We start from the raw sequence: 22,291 nt of genomic DNA, 5'->3' as shown, positions 1-22,291 counted from the left end.
TAGTATTATATTATTTGTCTGAACCCTTGAATTGAGATTTTAAACATAATCTTTTGCTTTGTTAATTCTGAAATAAAAAGAAACACCTTTTCTAAAATGTCTTCTAGGTAATTTTGATTGGAGGGAGATCAGAGAAAAGATGATTTATGATAAGGACTGATGTGAACATGGCTTAGATGTTTTTACAAACATACCAAAGTTCTTGTGCTTTCTTTTCTTTAAAGAAAAGTTGGGCTGAGAGTGGTGGGTCACTCCTGTAATCCTAGCACTTTGGGAGGTTGAGGTGGGCAGATTGCTTGAGCTCAGGACTTCAGCAGCCTGGGCAACATGGAGAAACTCTGTCTTTACAAAAAATATTATACAAAAATTAGCCGGGCATGGTGGCGCACGCCTGTGGTGCAAGCTACTTGGGTGGCTGAGGCAGGAGGATCACTTAACCGCAGGAGGTCCAGGCTGCAGTGAGCTGTGACTGTGCCACCGCATTCCAGCCTGGGCAACAGAGTGAGACCCTGTCTCAAGAAAAAAAAGAAAAATTGGTAATTGCTAATATAGCTTGAAGAAAGAAGGGGGAAAAGTAATGAAGGACAGAGGGAAAAAAGGAGATGTTGCAGAAGCTTAAAGAATTTGAAAAAATAGCTGTATTTTGTGGCCCTAACCTCATTAGAAATATTTAAGTTTTCTTAAAGCAGGTTTTACTTTTCTGCTGGCCTCACTCGTTTGCTTAGTGCCCTGACTTTTAGTCCCACTTGGGAAGTTCCACAAGCTTGAGATCCCTCACTGATGGCTCCTAGAAGTTCAGTATCAATAATAGTATCGACTGCAGCCAGTGTTTTGCCTGATACACAGATTTGCCAGGGCAATTAAAAACATGGACAGTGAACAACTTTTATAGGCTGAGACTTAAATAATCTTGAAAGTTATATAGTACTGTCATTGCTAGTTGAGGCTATCCCAGGCAGTATTTGCTGGTTGATACTTCTAGGACTTGAAGATAAAAATATGTTTTGTTACACATTAATGGCGAAGGGCAAGATAGAGGAAAGCTGAAACTCTACCTGCTATGAAGTTGGGGAATTATCTATGCAAGTTGTTCATTTTGCTCAGATTTTTGGCCAAAGATTGTACTTAAATATGAAGCCATCCATTACCCAAATGGATAATATTGGTTATGGATGACTTTAGTTTTGGAAAAAGAGGTGTTAATGGAGGATAGAGAGGGTGAGTTCTCAGTGTTTATGACTCATCATGAAACTGTCATTGGGAGAGAGTATGTCCTGCAAAAGGTAGGTTGTGTTATTTTTATACATAAAACTGTAGCCCTCTATATAGATGTGTCCAGTGACCACCTCATGGCTATGTTCAGTAGTTTTGATTCCTTTTAACATCTTTCTGTTGTGATATTGAACTTTATGTAGTCTCATCTTTTCCTTCTGAATCTCTAAGCACTTCTCAGTTTCCAGGGTTTCTTCCTCCTCAACTCAAACCCTTAGATTGCTAGTTATCCTGATTCTCTTCTTCATATGACATCATCTTCTTTTGCCTACTGTCTGTGCTGGAGTTCTTAATCTGGGATCTGTGAATGGTCTTTAGAGAATTGGTGAAGTTCCTGAAAGTGTGCGTAAATTTTTTTTCTGGAGAGTTTATAACTCCAATAGATCTCAGAATAGTTCAAAAAGAACAAAAGAGTATTTACTCATATGTTGACAATCCTGTTCTGTTTCTCTAGTCCACAATTCTCTCTTGAGTTCCAAATCTAGATTTCCACCTGCCTCGTTCTACCTGAATGTTCCACAAATACCTCAAACTCCATATTCCCAAATTAATCTCACCTTTACCTTCCAAATCTCTTCTTGCTATAATTTCACATAGCTGGTCTCCCAAGCTGGAAACTTAGGCATCAATATCATCGCTTCCAGTTACCCTACCCTACTTCATTCCTGTATTTTCCAAAGTTGCTTCCATATTGGTTCTGCCTCTGAAATGGCTTTCTGAAGCCCCTGACATTCCCTTCTCTGTGTTTCTGTTGCCATTTCTCCATGGTATGCACACCTCGCTTCTCCCTTGACCTGTTGCATTAATTAGATTTCCTGTCCATATCTCTCTCCCTGCCTAGTCTGTTTTCCATTCTCTCATTACTCATCTGTTGAAACATAGATCTGATCACATTTTCAGGCTAAATACCCATATTTACTTGGCAGTATCAAAAGGAATATGACCCTTAGCGCCCTTCATAATCTGTTATTGGTCTTTTTCTAGCAGCATCATTTATCCTCTCTCCCACTTCACAGACATTTTACTTTTCAGCCATTTAGACTTTCTGCATTTTTCTAAACACAACATACACATTAATACCTTTGTTCTTCGCATATGCTGCTTTTGTTCTCCTCCCACCCATTTCTGACCTCTTTCTTGCTCAGCCTTCAGTATTTAGTTCAGGCCAAACCTCTTTTGAAGTCTTTGCGGACTCTTGCAGTCGAATTGAGATGTTCTTTCCCTCATTGCAGCTTGTGCCTAAATGCTGTTGCAGTCACTTGCTGTTTTGTCCTGCCAGACTGAACTCTTTGGGAATAAGGTTTCCATCTTTATTTGTTTTTAATATTATTATTATTATTTTGAGGCAGAGTTTTGCTCTTGTCACCCATGCTAGAGTGTAGTGGCACTCACTGCATCCTCCGCCTCCTGGGTTCAAACAATTCCTCTGCCTCAGCCTCCTGAGTAGCTGGGATTACAGGCAGGTGCCACCGTGCCCAGCTAATTTTTGTATTTTTATTAGCGATGAGGTTTCACCATGTTGGCCAGGCTGGTCTTGAACTGCTGACCTCAGGTGATCCACCCATCTCGGCCTCCCAAAGTGCTAGGATTACAGGCGTAAGCCACCATGCCTGGCCTGTTTTAATTTTTTTAGTACACCTCTGCTGAAAGGAAGCATCCTTATTTGTAACACACCACTCATTAGGCTGTGTTACAACTTATTTTGTGTTATGATTAGTTCTATGCTGTTACTAGATTTTGAGTTACACAAGGTCAGGGACTTTGTCTTATTCATGTTTGTATCATCAGTACCTCATACAGTCAGTGCTGCAAAATGGATGTGTTTGAAGGAATGAACAGCTCTAGATTTATGCCCTTCATAAGTAAGTTCCCTGATTTTAACTACTTTGGGGAATTTTGTGGATATTATTTGGCCATGACAGACATCATGGAAATTGGAACTTTTTCTTATTAAAAATTAACAGTTCATTCTTTGATTGTGCTTACCTTTGCTTTTAAACAGCTTAATACTTTCCATACTTAAATACTCAACTTAAATACTATACACTGCTTACTGTACATTTTTACTCTAGTATAAATGTCTCCCAAATATTCAGTCTTGGGAAGCAGTAAGGATGGTTGCACTGTCTTTACCAGCCATGTTCACAGTACTTTTTGTCACTTGCTTGGGGCACTCTCATGTCCCTGGTATTATGCTAGGTGCTTTGCTTTTATTATCCAACTTAACTTTTTTTTTTTTTTTTTAGACAGAGTCTCACTCTGTCGCCCAGGCTGGAGTGCGGTGGTGCGATCTTGGCTCACAGCAACCTCCACCTCCCAGGTTCAAATGATTCTCTCCGAGGAGCTGGGACTACAGGGTCACAACACCATGCACAGCTAATTTTTGTATTTTTAGTAGAGATGGAGTTTAATCATGTTGGCCAGGCTGGTCTTGACCTCCTGACCTCAAGTGAACCACCCACCTTGGCCTCCCAAAGTGCTGGGATTACAGATGTGAGGCACTGTGCCTAGTTTATCCAACTTAATCTTCACAGAATGAGGATGAGTTCAGAGAAACAGGTTCAGAGACACTGTGAGACTTGCCAAAGTCACATAGCTAGTGAGTAGCTCCGTCAGGATTCAAGCCTGCATGTGTCTAAATTCAAGACCCCTACTTTTCCCATTCAATATTGCCAGGTCGTTTTGCTTCAGCTGTTTCAGCTGCAGCTTCTGAATACTTGCAGTGTGATTCTGAGTAAGCTGATCATGACAGTTAAATCTCATGTAAATGAATATAGGTACCATTTCATTTTCTCTCTGAGTCTGTATAATAGTATTGCCTTCTTTTTTCAGTGATTAGAGAATTTGTGATCTTAACATTATAGATTAGATCAGTTTTTAAAAATTAGCTTTATGGGAAATGACTTCAGATTTTAAATATAATTTTGAATGACTCCTTTATAAAGAGTTCAAATTATATCATGAAAATATTTTATTCCTTAATAGAATTTTTCTGGGAAAGAATGTCCTGGAAATTTCCAGCTATCTGCAAGCGTCTGAGCTATGGATAGCTTGTTTGGGGTATACAAAGGCAAATGTATTTTATGGGAGGTGAGACGTGCTTCCTTCTGTGTTCTCTCTTCCCAATAGAAGGCTCTAACAATTCAGTGATGTTCCCTGGGGAAATGGGGTGATTTATAATTGGGTTCCTTTTGATGTACTTTGGTATTGTGGGTATGCTTGCTGACCCCAGGATTGATTTATTATCATGTGAAAAATTTGTTAATTCCAAGAAATGAACGATGGAAAACACCCACTGAGGGCCTCACATTATTGTAAAAACTGGCTGAAGGACATGCTTTGTCCAGCTTTTAAATTTAGACAAGGAAACTTTTAAATTTCTGTGTCCACTTAAAATGACTCAAGTGGAGGGGCTTCCACCATGCTACTTTGTTGTATTGTCTACTACTTCTTGTAATTATGAACTGATAGACATTCCATTGCTCTCACCTTCATTGCAGTAAAAAAAAATTTTCAACAGTAGTGGGAACAATAAACAAAAATAAGTAGACTAGAAAATAATAATAATTTGGGGATGTTTTTTGTGAGAGGGTCTAAACTTTCCTAAACCAGCTGGTTTTATTTTAGTAGTTTCTACAACATGGAATGGCAGTTGTAAAGTTTGGGTTACAGAGTAGTTTTAGTCCTGTCTGCATTTTTCCAGTCAAGTGGTCTCTGGATCCTTTGCCTTTCCACCTCCCTTCATTCTGTGTCTTCCTTCCTCATCTCAGATTCTCTCTTTTCCTGTTTGGCTCCTTTCTCTCCAGGCCAGCCAGGGGATTCTGTGACACGCATAGTCCCGGTCTAACTGTATTTGGTGATGTATTGAACAAAAAGGCTGACTGCAGATACTCCTAATCACATTTTAGGATATTAAACATTGGTCTGTTATTTGAAAGGTTTCAAATTTAATTCAGATACTTGTATTGATTTATTATCTTATTAAATGCAAGTAATTTCTTTTTTAATCTTTCATTTCTCCAATAGTAAAAGTTAATTATTGTTAACATATGTTCTAGAATATTCACTTTTGTGCATTTTGATGTCACAGAGCTTTTTTCTTTTTTAAAGAAGAAGCTTTGTAAAAATTTTTAATACAACATTAATGAGTTTTATACAAGAAAGTTATTATTATCACAGTCATAAAAAACAGTTGCTCAGTGTATTGTCAGAGTTATGCTGTGCTGGGGTTCTGGGTAAGTAAAACAAATAGGAAGGACCATTGCCCTTCAGGAACTTTTTTTTTTTTTTTTTTTTTTGAGACGGAGTCTCACGCTGTCGCCCAGGTTGGAGTGCAGTGGCATGATCTCAGCTCACTGGAACCTCTGCCTCCTGGGTTCAAGCAATTCTCCTGCCTCAACCTCCTGAGTAGCCAGGATTACAGGTGCCTGCCACCACACCCAGTTAATTTTTGTATTTTTAGTAGAGACGGGGTTTCACCACGTTGGCCAGGCATGTCTCGAACTCCTGACCTCAAGTGATCCGCCCACCTCGGCCTCCCAAAGTGCTGGGATTACAGGTGTGAGCCACCATGCCTGGCCACCCTTCAGGAACTTTTATACAGAATTTATGATAATAACCCTGGGCCTCATAAGTGACATAAGAGCCTCAGGTAATAAGTTTGTGAATTAAGTATTTACATTATTTATAAAGGATATCTTTAATCATTGCAGCGATGGCTGAAGACTGGGTTTGGGCAGGTGCATGTAAGGAAAAAATGTAGACCTTACTGCTCACCCATGTGTTTGGGGAAGACAGGAGGAGAATGTAGAGTTTAGAACTCTTGCCTTCTAAATGTTATGGTCTCTTCAGCTGTACCTGTAAGTCCAGACTCCCCGGCCTGCATTTCAAAGCCTCTCCAAGAGGGCTCTCTCAGCTCCCCAGTCTGATTTTACTGCACCCTGCAACCCTGGCCAGGCTCCTCCTTCCTGTCTCTCTGTCCCACATCCCCCACAGCTGTCACGTCAGTTCTGTGTTTGTGTTGCAATCTGGGCCCAGGATGTCTTCTCTTTTCTTCTGCCTCTATCCACATCCAAAAAATGACATTAAAATTGCATAAACAAACCAGTTATGTATGTCACTATCAGTCAGAGAAAGGGTTTGTTGATGGCTTCTCAAATAAGAAAGGCTAATCTTAAAAAAGGATAATCTTTTGAGTTGAAAAATATTTAGTTTTTTTTTTAAAGAAGCTCAATAAATTCTCCTTGTTTTTCCACCTTTACTGAAAACCAATAAAAATTTTGTCAAAGACCAGCTTCTAGGAACCTAAATTGGTGAATTTAGGAATTAGCCAATTGCTCTTTCCTTGGCATGGAGTTGGTTTGGGCATTTCCCCATATTTTATCTTATTTTGTTGTTTGTTTTATGATTATATATATTTTCTTCCTTTCAAAACGACATTTGTGAGCAGCATCTGTGTCATCTTTTTTTAATGCTGGGCACACATGTGTACGCAGCCTGAGTGTTTGGAGTTGAGTGTTTTGTATGTTGGATTGAGAGCACACAGAAGGGCTACGGCTGGGGAGCCATGATCAGCAGTGGAGGGGCTTCCTGTGCTTCAAGAAAAGCCTCAGTGGTGGAAGACATGGGATATGTTGTTGATGAGGATTTCAGGAGTTGAAACATAAGTGAAATAGTATCCTGCAAAAGGCTTTGAACTATTGATAAATTAATTCAAGATCTTACCAGTTTATAAGGCAGTCATATAAAGAGATACAAATTTTGGTATTTTTATAAGACAATAATTTTATTTCAGTTTGAGTCTTCATGGGAAACCTGACACATGGGGGGAAATGTCTTTTGATAACTTTAATTTTTGTTAGTTTGAAGGCATGCATAAGAATGAAGCCATAAGCCAACAGCTTCATGTTTTACGGAAGGAAGTGAAGCAGTTGCAAGCAGAAGCTGCTAAACCACCATCACTTAATATTGTGGAAGCTGCTGTACATGCAGAAAACTTGATCACGTAAGTTTCGCAGGCATTATAATTTGAAATACTGTTTTGTTATCATGAATAGTAATCATACATGCTACTATACCACCACCACCCCTGCAGCACCCACAGGTTAATTTAGTACAGACATCAGCAAACTACGGCCTTTGAGTCAAATCTGGCCTGCTACTTATTTTTATAAATAAAGTTTTATTGGAACACAGCCATCCCCATTTATTTATAATTTCTATGGCTTTTATGCTGCAACAGAAGGATTGAGTGGTTGTAACAGAGATATAAAGCAGAAAATATTAACTATCTGGCCCTATATAGAAAAAGTTTGCTGACCCCTGAATTGTGAGATGATATAGTGCATTGAAATTCAGTTGTGGAGAGATTTAGTGCTTATGTGTTATATCAAAGTCACATTTACCCAGGAACTTATCCTTGTCAACTCAGATGACTGAACAAAGTTCATAGCACAATTATTTAGGGGAATTAGGACTCTCAAGTGTGGTTGTGAACTTGCATTTGACCATCGTTTTCTTTTGGCTTTCATTGTGGCTTTCTCTCACTGTCCTCTTTCTTTCCAAAGCCACCATGACATGACTTGGGAGGTGGGGGTTGACTCTGCCTTTACTTTAAGGTGACTGACTCCACATTCCAGTTCCAACAGCTGATCCCGTCAGTAGAGTAGGATGGTGTATGGAGGGGAGCATCGAGTCATTTTGTGTGTTGGGCTGGGGCTCCTGGGAAGGAGGAGACCAGGCAAACAAGAGGTTGATGTTACTTTTACTGGGAAAGGGACACAAAAAGGTGTGAGAATTGGAAGGGCTATCTTTATTCTAGGATCTTATTCTACACAGAAATCTTTATCTCAACTTTAGTCAGTGTTTTGGATTTTAAAATGTAGAGAAATCAGGGTTTTGTGTTTAAAAAAATTATATAAAGAAAACAAAAAGTTAAATAACAAATTATGAATTACATGCAAAATATGAACGTTTTTAATAAGGATGAGAATGTTAATTAGTTCTTATAGCTGATTTTTTTTCCCTAGGAGACTATGAAATTATTACTAAGTATTGAAAATCAGCCAGATGCAGTGGCTCACGCCTGTAATCCCAGCACTTTGGGAGGCCAAGGTGGGCGGATCACTTGAGGTCAGGAGTTTGACACAAGCCTGACCAACATGGTGAAACCCCATCTCTATTAAAAATACAAAAATTGGCCAGGTGCGGTGGCTCATGCCTGCAATCCCAGCACTTTGGGAGGCCAAGGCGGGCAGATCACCTGAGGTCAGGAGTTCAAGACCAGCCTGGCCAACATGGTGAAACCCCGTCTCTACAAAAATACAAAAAAATTAGCTGGGCATTATGGCAGCTGCCTATAATCCCAGTTCCTTGGGAGGCTGAGTTGTTAGAATCACTTGAACCCTGGAAGTGGAGGTTGCAGTGAGCTGAGATTGCACCATTGCACTCCAGCCTGGGTGACAGAGTGAGACTCCGTCAAAAAATAAATAAATAAATAAAATAAAATAAATAAAAGAAAATACAAAAATTAGCCAGGTGTGGTAGCGTGTGCCTGTAATCCCAGCTACTCAGGAGGCTGAGGCAGGAGAATCACTTGAACTCGGGAGGCGAAGGTTGTGGTGAGCTGAGATCACACCATTGCACTCCAGTCTGGGTGACAGAGTGAGACTCTGTCTCCCCCACCCCAAAAAGAAAAAAAAAAAGAAAATCAGTTGTCAGTAAAATTGGAAGATACATATATTTACTCCATGAAATATTTCTAAAGTGACATTTTCATGGGTGCTCTGAGGATTCTTAAGAATATTGCCTGAGAAATGTAGGATATCAAAGAAGGCCTTGTGAGTATGGAATCTTTTACTGTAGACTGCAGTCTTACCCACATTTTCCCACAGGGCCTTAGTGAATGCCTACAAGTTGCAGCCTACACCTGGGATTCAGAAAGTTGGCATTAGCCTTTTCTTTACTATTGTGGATTACGTCAGCGATGAGACGCAGCGTCATCCCCCAACAAGGCAGTTCTTTACTTCATGTATTGAGATCTTGGGACAGGTAAGGCTATCTGTACCTTTTGCCTTGATCAGATAATGAGTCTCTGCGGTGTCTGTCTTCTTTGGATATAGTCAGCATTGACTTCAGACTTATATTACAGGTTCAGAGTCTTACCCAAGTCAGAAGCCTCTTGGAGTTGTAGGCTTCTCAAGATATGATTAGAACTGTTGGTATAGAATTTTGCTTCTCATACAAGGGAGATTATTCATATTTGAAAGTCTAGGGAGACATCAGAATTTGTCATATATCCTTGGTGTTCTTAACAATAACAGTACTAAAATCTCTTCATTGTTTATAAAAATACTTTCCAGTTTGTTTAATCCTCATGGGGAATCTGTGTGATTGAGATTCCCTTCTTAAAGATGAGAAAACTAGGTTCTAGAAGATTAAGTGACTGGCCTAAAGAATTCAGCTGGTGAGTGTGGAGCTGAGACTGGATCCCAGGGCTTCTGACAACACTCAGTGCTCGCTCCACCTCCCCACTGCTGTGTCCCGGTTGCTAGTCTTGGTCAACATTTATTTGTTTGTTTATTTATTTATTTGGCTTACAGTGACATAGATAGATATTTAACAAGGGCAAGGGTAATCATACAGATTTATGAAATGTTTCATAAAAGAAAGGAAAACCTCTTGTTTGAAATATGTAAACACTAGTTAACCATGTACTCTCACCCAAATTCAACTGAATGAGTACTTACTTATTGGATGCTTACAAGGAAGTAATGCTGAAAAGGTATCATCATTGATTTTTTTGTAGAAAGTTTTTTATCCTGATCATAAAATTAATGTGTGCTGGTCGGGTGGGGTGGCTCACACTGGCAATCCCAGCACTTTGGGAGGCTGAGGTGGGCAGATCATCTGAGGTTGGGAGTTCGAGACCAGCCTGACCAACATGAAGAAACCCTGCCTCTACTATAAATACAAAATTAGCTGGGTGTGGTGGTGCATGCCTATAATCCCAGCTACTTGGGAGACTGAGGCAGGAGAATTACTTGAAACTGGGAGGCAGAGGTTGCGGTGAGCGGAAATCATGCTATTGCACTCCAGCCTGGGCAACAAGAGCAAAACTCTGTCTCAAAAAAAAAATTAATGTATGCTTATTATAAGCAATGCAGACAGCATAGAAAGTATGAAGAAGAAAAATTTCTTATAATCCTAACTACCTAGAAATACTGACTACATAGCTAACATTTCATTATAGTTTGTCTTGTATATGTGTGTCTATTTGTGTATATGTATATGTAAACATATTTCTACATATATAGAGATACATAGATATGGATAGGCACTTAAAATGGGCTCATGCTATTTTGTAACCTCCTTTTTCATTTAAACACGTCTTTTAGACATTATTTCATGTTAATAAATACAGACCTATATCATGACATTGCATGTCTGTATAGTGCTCCATGGTACAGATTTATTACAGTGTGTTGAGCTAGTGTTTGATGGATGGATATTTAGGTAGATTGTTTTGCTGCAATCAGGCTGAGGTAAATATTCTTGTATGTCTTTGTGAACTTGTTGGACTATTTTCTTTAGGATAATTTCTTAGAGGTATGATTGCTGTGTCAAAGGAATTTGATACACATTGTATATTTGATGTTTTACATCATGCTTGACATAGTCACTCTGCCTTCCCTGGGAATTTTGCACCTACTTATGCTATCATTGCAGTGTTTGAGTTTGTTATTCTTCATACCATAACCAACATTAGGAACTCTCATTCTTTTAAGTTTTGCTAATCTGATGAGGGAGTGGTATTTCATTATTATTTTAATTTGTACTTCTTTAAGTACTTGTTAAGTTATATGCCTTTTCATATGTTTATTGGCCATTTATATATACTTTTGTGAATTGGTGATTGTGGTCCTTTGTACACTTTCTGTTGGAGTTTCTTGTTTTCCGATTGCTTTGAAAGAGCTCCTCACACTATTAACCTGGCATCTGGAATGTGTTAAAAAAACATTTTTCCAGTTTGTCATTTTTTTCCTTTAATTTTATGATATTTTTGCCTTATAGAAGTTAAAATTTTAATATATTCAAGCCTATCAGTCTTGTTCTTTTATTATTTCCGCCTGTGGTCAACCATATGAAAGCCTTCCTGCCGGTGAAATTGTTTCAATTTTTGCTTATATTCTGTACTTTTAAATATTAGAACCAAGTTAAAACAAGATGACGTCATCTTGATTATATATTATTATGGAAGTTAGTTTTTGACAGGTATTAAATATAACTCTCAGTAAAATCTATAACCTGGAAGTTTTGTTTTCTGACGTAATGCAGCACCATGTTGGGTACTGTAGTAATCATGGTGGGGACATTGCATGTTTGTGGATTCAAAGTACCCCAATATTTTAATGTCTTAAAAGTCTTGTAGTATAGTTAACTCATCATTTTTTTTTTCTTTATTGAGACGGTGTCTTGCTCTGTCGCCCAGGCTGGAGTGCAATGGTGTGATGTCAGCTTACTGCAACCACTGCCTCCCGGGTTCAAGCAATTCCCCTGTCTCAGCCTCCTAAGTAGCTGGGATTACAGGTGCCCACCACCACGCCCAGCTAATTTTTGTATTTTTAGTAGAGACGGGGTTTCACCACGTTGGCCAGGCTGGTCTTGAGCTCCTGACCTCAGGTGATCCGCCTGCCTCGGCCTCCCAAAGTGTTGGGATTACAAGCGTGAGCAACTGCGCCCGGACTAACTCAGCATTTTCTGTGTGACTTGTCCAAATCAGATTTATGGATTCTTCCAGAATTTCTAATATTACTTCCATTGGAAGCAATAGGCTTATCTATGTTGATTTTAGCTGTCTTTTGATTGTTTCAGACTTTCGTTTAGAAAAAAATTCTATTCACCTTATTTGGTGCCCCTTAAAAATTTGCTTGCTTAAATAAAGGTTGTGAGGGAAGAATCTGGTGACATTTTTCCTCTTTATTTTTCCAAGGTATTTATCAGTGGCATTAAATCAGAGTGCAGAAAAGTACTTGAAACCATTCTGAAGAACAGCAGGCTCTGTTCCCTGCTGTCTCCTTTCTTCACTCCCAATGCTGCGCCTGCAGAGTTCATACAGCTGTATGAGCAAGTGGTGAAGTTTCTAAGTGAGGACAACAGTGATATGATTTTCATGCTGCTAACCAAGGTAAGATGTAATTCCATCCTCACCATATTGTTGAAACGTAGGAATGATTGTTGCTTCCTCCTCTACAGAAATAAAAGGACCTCTGCAGTTTTGTTTCCAGGTACAGCAGAGGCTGAGAGGCCTTTTTCACAGTTTGCATGAGCTTCAAGCAGTCTGACCCCACAGCTGCTTCTTAGGGGGTGGGGCATTGGTTGTCTTGTATAGCAGTGGTCTCCAACCTTTTTGGCACCAGGGACCGGTTTTATGGAATACAGTTTTTCCATGGACTGGAGTAGAGGGGATGGTTTTGGGATGAAACTGTTCCACCTCAGATCATCAGGCATTAGATGGAGCATGCAACCTATATCCTTCACATGCACAGGTCACAATAGGGTTCGCACTTCTATGAGACTCTAACGCCATGGGTGATCTGACAGGAGGTGGGGCTTGGGGATCCCTGTTGTATAGGGTAGTCTTATTCCACTTAGTGTAAAAAGGACCTAATTCCCACCCCTTTTTAAAAACTTAATACAGTTTTGAAAATATTCATAATAGTAGTTTAGTACATCTTTTTTTAAAATTTATCCTGAATTTATGCCTAAATTGTGTTTGACAAAAGTTTTGTTAGTCTCTCTCATATTTAGAATAAGCTGGATCTAAGCAAATTGCCTTTGATCTCATTCTGAATATTAACTTTAATATTTTATTTTATATTAATATTATATTTTATATTAATATCTTAATATATAACATTAGAATATTAACTCTGTTAGACCAAGGTAATGAGTTTACTTAAGCAGTTGAGAATTTCAGAGTCTTAGCTACTTTGCCTTCACTTGTATTTCTGTTACATCTATGAATCAACAAAACCTTGGCAGTTTTGGTCGGGTGCAGTGGCTCCTGTGTGTAATCCCAGCACTTTTGGAGGCCAAGGCATGAAGATTGCTTGAGCGTAGGAATTTGAGACCAGTCTGGCTAACACAGAGACCCTGTCTGTACAAAAAAAAAAACACCAGGCTAGTGGTACTCCCAGCTACTTCGGAGGCTGAGGTGGGAGAATTGCTTAAGCCCTGGAGGTTGAGGCTGCAGTGAGCTGTGATTGCACCACTGCACTCCAGCCTGGGTGATGGAGTGAGACCTGTTGTGAAAAAAAAAAAAAAAGACAACCTTGACAATTTTAGGGCCTACAGATTGATCTCAGCCTATAATGGAGGAGAACATGTTTTATAGTTTGGGATTTTGGAAGGGAATATCAACAGTCTGAATTTTATTAACTGAGACAGGTAACTGATGCAGACCAGAAACATGGCTGTTAAATTGAGACAGTTCCATAAAGTGGCTGCTTATTTGTGGCACTGTCGCCAGTGAAGGAGAGCTACGAAGTTCTGATCCAGTTCTTGGAGAGGAAACTTATTATAAGACACAAATGTATGAGACTCTGAGGAACAGTATAAAATTATAAGCCAATAATGAATCATCAGTAAAATTTTCAAATTGCAAGAAAAGCACACAGAGCTTAGAAAACTTTGCCTCTGAGATTCTAGATAGTAACATAGAAATAGATGCATAATAGCACCAATTAGTGAACTACTTTTTTTTTTTGTTTTTTTTGTTGTTGTGAGACGCAGTTTCGCTCTTGTTGCCCAGGCTGGAGTGCAATGGCGTGATCTCGGCTCACTGCAACCTCCGCCTCCTGGGTTCAAGCCATTCTCCTGTCTCAGCCTCCTGAGTAGCCGGGATTACAGGCATATGCCACCATGCCTGGCTAATTTTGTATTTTTAGTAGAGACCGGATTTCTCCATGTTGGTCAGGCTGGTCTTAAACTCCCGACCTCAGGTGATCAGCCTGCCTTGGCCTCCCAAAGTGCCGGGATTACAGGTGTGAGCCACCGCACCCGACCCAATTAGTGAACTTCTTATATTCTTTTATGTACTTCTCTTTTTATTATTTATTTATTTATTTTACAATTAGCTTCCTCAGGTTGAATCTTTTATGTACTTGTTTATACATTTTAATTTCAATTTTTATAAAATGCTGGGTAATTTTTGGCTTTTAAACTAAATTTACACAGACCTCTCTCCTCTTAAACTATTTTTCTAGTGCAAATAAAACGGCTTTTTGTTTCTTTTTCTTTTTAGTTCGATCTTAAACAATGGTTAAGCGCCACTAAACCTCCTCTGTCTGATCGTACCAGGCTTCTGGAGTCCATTCACTTGGCACTTACTGCCTGGGGCCTTGAACCAGATGAGGATATTTTGATGCCATTTAATCTTTTCTGTAAGCACTGGACTTATCTTCTTCTCTACCAGTTTCCTGACCAGTACAGTGACATTCTCAGGCTGCTTATGCAAAGTAAGTGTCTTCATTTAATTGTAACTAACTAGATCTTAGTGAATATTTAATATCACATTTTTCATTTTACAGATGTTATTCAAAGATATGAAAGTAATACCAGTATAGGAGTTTAGAATCACTAATTGTCATCTAAAGGGCTTGATGAACAAGGCCCAAAAAGTTGTTACTGTAAATATGGCCAGTTATTGTTCTAAATGTGAGAATGGGCTCTAATTGGGCAAGGCAGCACCTCCAGTTTGGTGGAGTCCACAGTCATGCAGCTACTTCTTTGTCTTGACTTTTCAGCTGTCTTGAAGTGGTGTGGGAAAGGACTGGCTTACTCTGCAGATGACAGATCTGGCAAAGCAAGGAGGTTGTGCCTTATGATATGTTTAATATGACAGTTTGTTTCTCTGTAGTTCCAAACATTTTGGGAGTTTTTCCTTTCTAAGTCTTTTACTCTTGTTTTTTGCAAATTAATTTTATCCATATGTAATGATAGACTTTATTTATATTTACCAAGGGAAAGAGCAGCATTACAATCTCCACATTCCTGCCACTTCTGTTCCCCCTTCTTACAATTTTCTATAGCAATTTTAGAGTTTAGAGGAGAAATAAATAGGGTAGGCTTTTTTATTTTTGGAGTTTCGCTAGGCAGTAATTTTATTAAAATTTGATAAATGAGATAGTATTTACTTTTTCATGCAAACTTCATATGGTTTATAGATATAATAGCAAATGAAATTTTGCTTTATACCAAATTTTTGTGTTACATCATATAAATAGTTTAATGGATAAGTTAATGATCCAGTGTATCGGGTTGCCCAAAGGACCTTGAAATGTGCAGCCTCTCATTTTGAAAGCACTTCAAGCTTTAATTGTTTCCCACAGAGGCAGGTTGCAGGGTGGGTGGAGAATGGTGGAAGGGAAATACATTTGTACAAATGTCAATGAATATGTGCATAGCTAATTTTTTCTCTAAGCTTTTAAAGTTTCAAATAGTGTGTGTTGTGGATTTTTCCCTGAAATCTTTTAAAGAGATTGTAAACCATTTATATTAGACCACTATTGACTTGAATTTAGCTAGAAATTTGTTCTTACCAAGAAAAGTAATTCAGACTTAAGAATAACAATATGATACCTCTCAGATGTCATGAGCTTCAGCCTCCTGGTTTCTTTCTCCTCCTTGGCTACCATGTTGATGTTCCCTTGGGAGCATCCTTTGCTCTTCTACTGCATTCATTCCCTCTGGGTGAGCCCGTTGTTTTCCCTGATGTCACTGCCGCCTTCTAGGCATGTGTGATTTCCAGTGATAGCTTAATTTTGGGGCGCTGTCCTAAGATCCAGACCCCAGTGGCCATTGGACACAGACTGGCACTGTCCCCAGGTACCTCACACTGGACATATTGTAACTGGCCTCACCATCGTTCTCCTCAGACCTGCTCCATGAACCTGTTACTTTAGTTGATTCTCATGTTCGCTCTGGGTGGAAAGTACTTTAGGAGATATTATTCCTGTCCTGTGCGATGGGAAGTTATTAAGGAGCAGAGTTGGGACTAGTTCAGAATATGGGCTGCTGGACTTGTCCAGCGTTTCCATGCTGCCTCTGGGTCTTGGTTTCGGGGAATTGGGGGGCCGGTAGGAGACTCCTTCTGGAGAGCCCAGGCCCTGAGTTGCCTTCATCACGTGGTTTCCGTTGTCCTGTGACTGTTGTTTCTGTCACACTCATAGATAGCTGTGGTCCCCCAGCCAGGAGAGGCACTGCCACCATTCCCCAGTCAGGGTCGGAGGGTCAGGTCTCCCACCCCTCTGAGTGTAGCTCCACCAGCTTCAGCAGCGCTCACTCCCAGCAGGGTTACCAGGAACCAGGAAAACCAAATGTGCAGGCGGCCAGTTCTTCTCTTAGGTTCTCTTTACTTGGGCCTCCTCACCCCAGATATCCCTGTGAGTTTGTTTTGGATTTTGGCTTTATTTTTATTCCTTTATATGGTACTCATATTCTTTGTTACAAGTTAAAATGTTTCTTTCGGGAAAGCCGCTGACTTGCTCTTCCTGTCCCTGCTGGCAGGCTCCGCGGAGCAGCTTCTGAGCCCCGAGTGTTGGAAAGCCACTCTGAGAGCCCTGGGCTGCTGCGCCCCCAGCTGCCAGCAGGGGGCAGCGTCCACCGAGGGCGCCGTGCTTCCCAGCTCTTCTGATGCTCTCTTGTCAGACAAGCAGGTGTGTAGCCTTTGGTCTCTGACGTGTTTGTGCATTTCTTTTTATTTCCCTTGCTATTCATTTTTTAAGCAGTTGGAAAACTTTTGTGCATTATCTTTAAGAGCCATGTGTTTTTCTTTGTGTTAAGTGCTTTGGTTCCCTCGTGTCTCCTTTTTCCAGATGGCTCACCCCATTCCCCTGAGTCTAATTCTTGCCCATGTGTCCAAGACAAGGGCAGGCACTCCCCTGTAGATCTTTCCTGCCCACCCTAGCCCATCGGACTCCACCCTGAGACCACTGGTCGGGTTTCTATGATGCAGTGTCCCATGGAGCTCTGGGTTTTATCCTTTCTGTTTGATATGCATTTGCATGAGAATTTATTTGAAATAATGGTTCCACTGCTTTAGAAAAGGTTTGAAACCCACTGATGGCCTGGCGCAGTGGCTCATGCCTGTAACCCCAGCACTTTGGGAGGCCAAGGTGGGCGGATCACTTGAGGTCAGGGATTCGAGACCAGCCTGGGCAACATGGTGAAACCCTGTCTCTACTAAAGAATACAAAAATGAGCTGGGCATGGTGGTGCACGCCTGTAGTCCCAGCTACTCAGGAGGCTGAGGTAGGAGAATCGCTTGAACCCAGGAAGCGGAGGTTGCGATGAGCCAAGATCGTGCCACTGCACTCCAGCCTAGGCGACAGAGCGAGACTCTACCTCAAAACAAAAACAAAAACAAAAAACCATTGATTTATTTCTCACATGCTTTATATTTTTGCCACTGTCTTATAAAGTCAAAGACCTACTATATACACCCCCATCACAGTGTATCATGACACTTTACTAAAATACATATTTAGTAAGCATTTTTTGACTAGTTGTCTCTTCCAGGTAATGGAGACTATACAGTGGCTTTCAGACTTTTTTTATAAGCTTCGGTTATCCAAGATGGACTTTAAAAGCTTTGGTTTATTCTCAAAATGGAGTCCTTATATGGCTGATGTGAAGACATTCTTGGGCTACCTTGTGAAAAGGCTGATTGACTTAGAAATGACCTGTTTGGCCCAAGACCCAACTGCCAGCAGGAAAACAGGTAATATACTTCTCATGTGATGTGGAGCTAGGTGTTTGGACTTTCCATTAAGAGAGATTTAAATAGGCACATTAAGAGATTTATATTGAGTGTCAAGGAGAGAAAGTAGAAATATATAGAACAGGCATGAGCCCATATATGTGTCATATATGTCACAATATATGAATGGATATATTCATTACATAGTGAATGTAGGGTGCTTGCTATAGCTTGTCTCTGCCCCTCCTTTGCAGGTTGGGGTACAAAGAGATAGGTTTCAGTTTCCAACCCTTTCTGTCATTTGTCTTACTAAGAAGGGGTTCTAAATCTTATACATTTATCTTTTTTAAAAGTGTGTTATAAAATTATCCATGATATTGTATTGTAATACAAATTCTTCAATTCAGAGAAATTCCAATGTAGCCAATGAAAACGTAAACATACATAGTTACACTAAGCATGTTGTTTATACATTAACATAGGTTTATGAAGCTACAGATAATAAGAGGTAGATTTTTCTATATAATGTGAGCAGTGATATTGACAAATGACAAATGATGACCTTTGTTTTGTCTCTAAAACGTTTTAGTGCTGAAATCCCTACATTCAGTAATCATTCAGCTCTTTAAGCCATGGATCCTGGTTTTAGAGGACAACGAAAGGTAAACAGTTTTTTAGATATTCAAATTCCTTTGACATTTGTAGACTTAAAATTCTAAATGGTATTTGGTAGAAGTGATGAGTTCACAGATTTAATTTTTTAGTGTAAGGCCATATTTAAATTTAGAAAAGGCTTCTTTTCAAAACTTAAGACATTTTCTATTTATGGAATTGCTAGTCTGGATCATCAGAGATATTATCTTGATAATAATTTTGGAACAAAACTGGACACTCATTTCCAGTTTTCCACAATAAGAGGTTGAATAAACTTTAGTGTTTAATTTCAGAAAAAATGATGCTGTTCGCTTGAGGGTTCTCTTAGATTTTTATGAGACTGATTTTTCTCTACTACATCAGTTGTGTTTTGGAACTAAGTTGGCTATAAAATTATTGGGTGGGAATTACCTTTAAATCTGGGACTCTTCAATTAAAGCATTATTTCACAAGCATTTGAAATACTTAGAGGTATAGAGCTGTCCAAATTCAGTGAGTTGCCTTCTGAGTCTTTTTTTTCCCTGAAAGTATACAAGCAGAAGCTAGTTGAACTTGTCAGGGTTTTATAAAAATTACGACAGTGGTAAACATCACATTATAGGAGTTGTTTTCAAAAACTTGAATTTGATTCTGAGACTCAGAGAACATGAATGTCAAACTCAAGTCTCATAGCTGGTTGGTTAGTGCTGAAGCTGGGACTAGAGCTCAGGTCTTAGACTTCTGTTTCTAGACTCTTTGCATTAACCCATGATGCTTTACGAGCCACTTAAGGAAAGTATAAAAGGTTCTGAATGTTTGCTTTTGTTAGAGGGCTATCTGAATAATCTGCAAGCTTCAGAATTTTATAGTGACTGTGTACATATAGACTGCTTACCATAGTGCTGGCTGCTTGTTTATTTCCAGTAAGAATTAATGGAACCTATTTGGATATTGAGTTTTCTAGACCAGATTCAGAAAATAAAAAAAATTTTTTTTTAAGACAGAGTCTCACTCTGTTGCTCAGGCTGGAGTGCAGTGACGTGATCTTGGCTCACTGCAACCTCTGCCTCCCAGGTTCAAGCGATTCTCCTGCCTCAGCCCCCTGAGTAGCTGGAATTACAAATGCGTGCTACCACGCCCAGCTATTTTTTTATTTTTATTTTTATTTTTTTGTATTTTTAGTAGAGACAGTGTTTTGCTATGTTGGCCAGGCTGGTCTTGAACTCCTGACCTCAAGCAGTCTGCCCACTTCTGCCTCCCAAAGTGCTGGGATTACAGGCATGAGCTCCCGTGCCCAGCCAATTAAATTTTTCATATAAAGAATTTCTCTGGGCCAGGCGTGGTGGCTCATGCCTGTAAACCCAGTACTTTGGGAGGCCAAGGCAGGTGGATCACTTGAGGTCAGGACTTCAAGACAAACCTGGCCAACATGGTGAAACCCTGTCTGTGCTAAAAATACAAAAATTAGCTGGATGTGGTGGTCGGTGCCTGCAACCCCAGTTGCTCGGGAGGCTGATGCAGAAGAGTTGCTTGAACCCTGGAGGTGAAGGTTGCAGTGAGCCAAGATCGCGCCACTACACTGTAGCCTGGGTGGCAGAGAAAGACTCTCTCTCTCAAAAAAAAAAAAAAATTTATTTGCTCATTTTCTATTTGTTAATTTTTGGCCATCTCTTTGTTATGTGAATTTGATTTTTTTTTTTTTTTTTTTTTTAATGCTTTGAGTAGAGAAAACTGTTGAAGCTGACTTAGGGTGTTTTTCTACGGCATTTGAAATGTAACCAAGATGTCCAAGGGTCTAAATTTGATGTAAAAAGATGTTAATTTAAGGGTTATTTAGATAGCACATTTTTGAAATCTAATTGCATTGGAATAAAGGGTAGGAAGGAGATGAAAGAAAATTATATGGCTGGTGTTACAAGCTACAATTTGCCTGCAGTTATTTACAGCCTTTGAAGTATTCTAAATGTGTGTCAGGCCTACATAATGGACAGGCTTCCAGGACTTAGGCCAGCCCTAGACACTGGGACTTAACAGTATTTTAATCACGGTTGCATTCCTAAGTGTGTGTTTCTTTTCTTTAAAGCAGCCAACAGCGGCATTACCCCTGGCTGGAGAGTGATACTGTGGTGGCCTCAAGCATTGTGCAGCTGTTCACTGACTGTATTGACTCACTGCATGAGAGTTTTAAAGGTAGGAAGATGTCAGGCTGTCTCTGCTTAGTTTTCATTTTTCCCTAAGTCAGTCAGTCTTTTTCTTCTACTTTCCTCTATTTAATTTTTATTTAATAGGCAGTTATTTGTGACTGAAGAAAGGTCGCTGATACAATTATTTAGTGTTAAGTGTGTAGCTTTTTTTTTTTTTCTTTTGGAGATGGAGTCTTGCTCTTTCGCCCAGGCTGGAGTGCAGTGGTGTGATCTGGGCTCACTGCAGCCTCCGCCTCCCAGATTCAAGCAATTCTCCTGCCTCAGCCTCCCGAGTAGCTGGGACTACAAGCGCATGCCGCCACACCTGGCTAATTTTTTTGTAGGTTTAGTAGAGACGGGGTTTCACCATGTTGCCCAGGCTGGTCTCAAACTCCTGAGCTCAGGCTATCTGCCCTCCTCGGCCTCCCAAAGTGCTAGGATTACAGGTGTGAGCCACCACGCCCGGCCTTTAGGTGTGTAACTTCTTACCTTTTTTTTGTTAGGTTACTCTGAGTTTCTCAGTTATGGTAAATTTGCAGTCTTTCTCTCTTCCAATATTGCCTGTCCTGCATGTTGAGTTTCTTCCTGTCCTCCCTAACTCTTAACCTCTTTTTCATATTTTCTGTCTTTTTTTGCTTTATTATGGGTAATTTCTAGAGGTCTTCCTTCCATTTCTTTAGTCTCTCTCCAGCTGTGTCTCATCTGCTTAAAATATATCAATTGAATTTTTCATTGAAGTGATTATTTTTTCCATTTCTAGATCTATTTGTTTGTTTTTCAAATGTATCCTGATCCTTTTTGGTAGTATCTTTTCTTTCATTTAAAATTCTATTTTTTATTTCCTTAAAATTTGTTGAAACATGCTTACTTTATGATGTATGTACATTAATTCTATTATCTGAAATTCCTGTTGGGGGTTGTCTTATGCTGCTGTTTAATTTTCCTTTGGATTCTTGTTCTTGGAGGCATGTTTCCTTGTGTGTTTTTAAATTTTGTATTGTGAGCCCATATTTAGAGAGACTGATGGGAATCTCATAAGGCCTAGGCTGAGGGTGTGTAAGTCCTCCAGAGAGGATCTACATTTGTTGTCAATTGGAACTACTTAACTTCTTGGTTTGGGGTTTCCCGTGCTACCAGTTACATGAAATGAAACCCCAAACTCACTTGCGGGCTGGCCTCAATTCTCACAGTAAACTTTTTGATCTCTCCTGACTCACAATCTAGGGTAAGGCAGAGAAGTTTCCTCTTTTGCCCCATTCTGCCCTTTCAATAAGAATATAGTCCTTAGAAAACCTCATGTTCTGTCCTCTTGTGCTGTTAAAACTCAGCAGGCAAATAGTCCTCGGTTGGCTGGTTTCAGCATCTGTTTAACACTCTGGCTTCCTCTTTGCTTCTGGCCCATGGTGTTTTCTTCCACTGAATACACCTAGTGCCCCTGTGACTG

The 22,291-nt window shown here is 39.8% G+C and overlaps 1 protein-coding gene across 3 annotated transcripts in view; it reads left to right on the top strand.

Annotated features, from left to right (window-relative positions):
• EPG5 (ectopic P-granules 5 autophagy tethering factor) overlaps positions 1-22,291 on the top strand; it is a 116,738-nt gene that overhangs the window by 70,278 nt on the left and 24,169 nt on the right. For 2 of the 3 annotated variants that reach the window (XM_512111.9, XM_016933616.4), the window contains 8 exons: positions 7,134-7,276; positions 9,165-9,321; positions 12,263-12,457; positions 14,576-14,789; positions 16,840-16,988; positions 17,851-18,052; positions 18,621-18,693; positions 20,748-20,854. In XM_512111.9, the coding sequence (XP_512111.3) occupies positions 7,134-7,276; positions 9,165-9,321; positions 12,263-12,457; positions 14,576-14,789; positions 16,840-16,988; positions 17,851-18,052; positions 18,621-18,693; positions 20,748-20,854 (1,240 nt within the window). The remainder of the gene's footprint in view (positions 1-7,133; positions 7,277-9,164; positions 9,322-12,262; positions 12,458-14,575; positions 14,790-16,839; positions 16,989-17,850; positions 18,053-18,620; positions 18,694-20,747; positions 20,855-22,291) is intronic. The other variant, XM_009433929.5, reaches the window with a different exon arrangement.

The sequence above is a fragment of the Pan troglodytes genome, chromosome 17, assembly GCF_028858775.2.
Source record: "Pan troglodytes isolate AG18354 chromosome 17, NHGRI_mPanTro3-v2.0_pri, whole genome shotgun sequence".
NCBI classification, from domain to species: Eukaryota; Metazoa; Chordata; class Mammalia; order Primates; family Hominidae; genus Pan; species Pan troglodytes.
The sequence above is the reverse complement of the archived record's forward strand: the minus strand, read 5'-3'. Positions and strand labels throughout refer to the sequence as shown.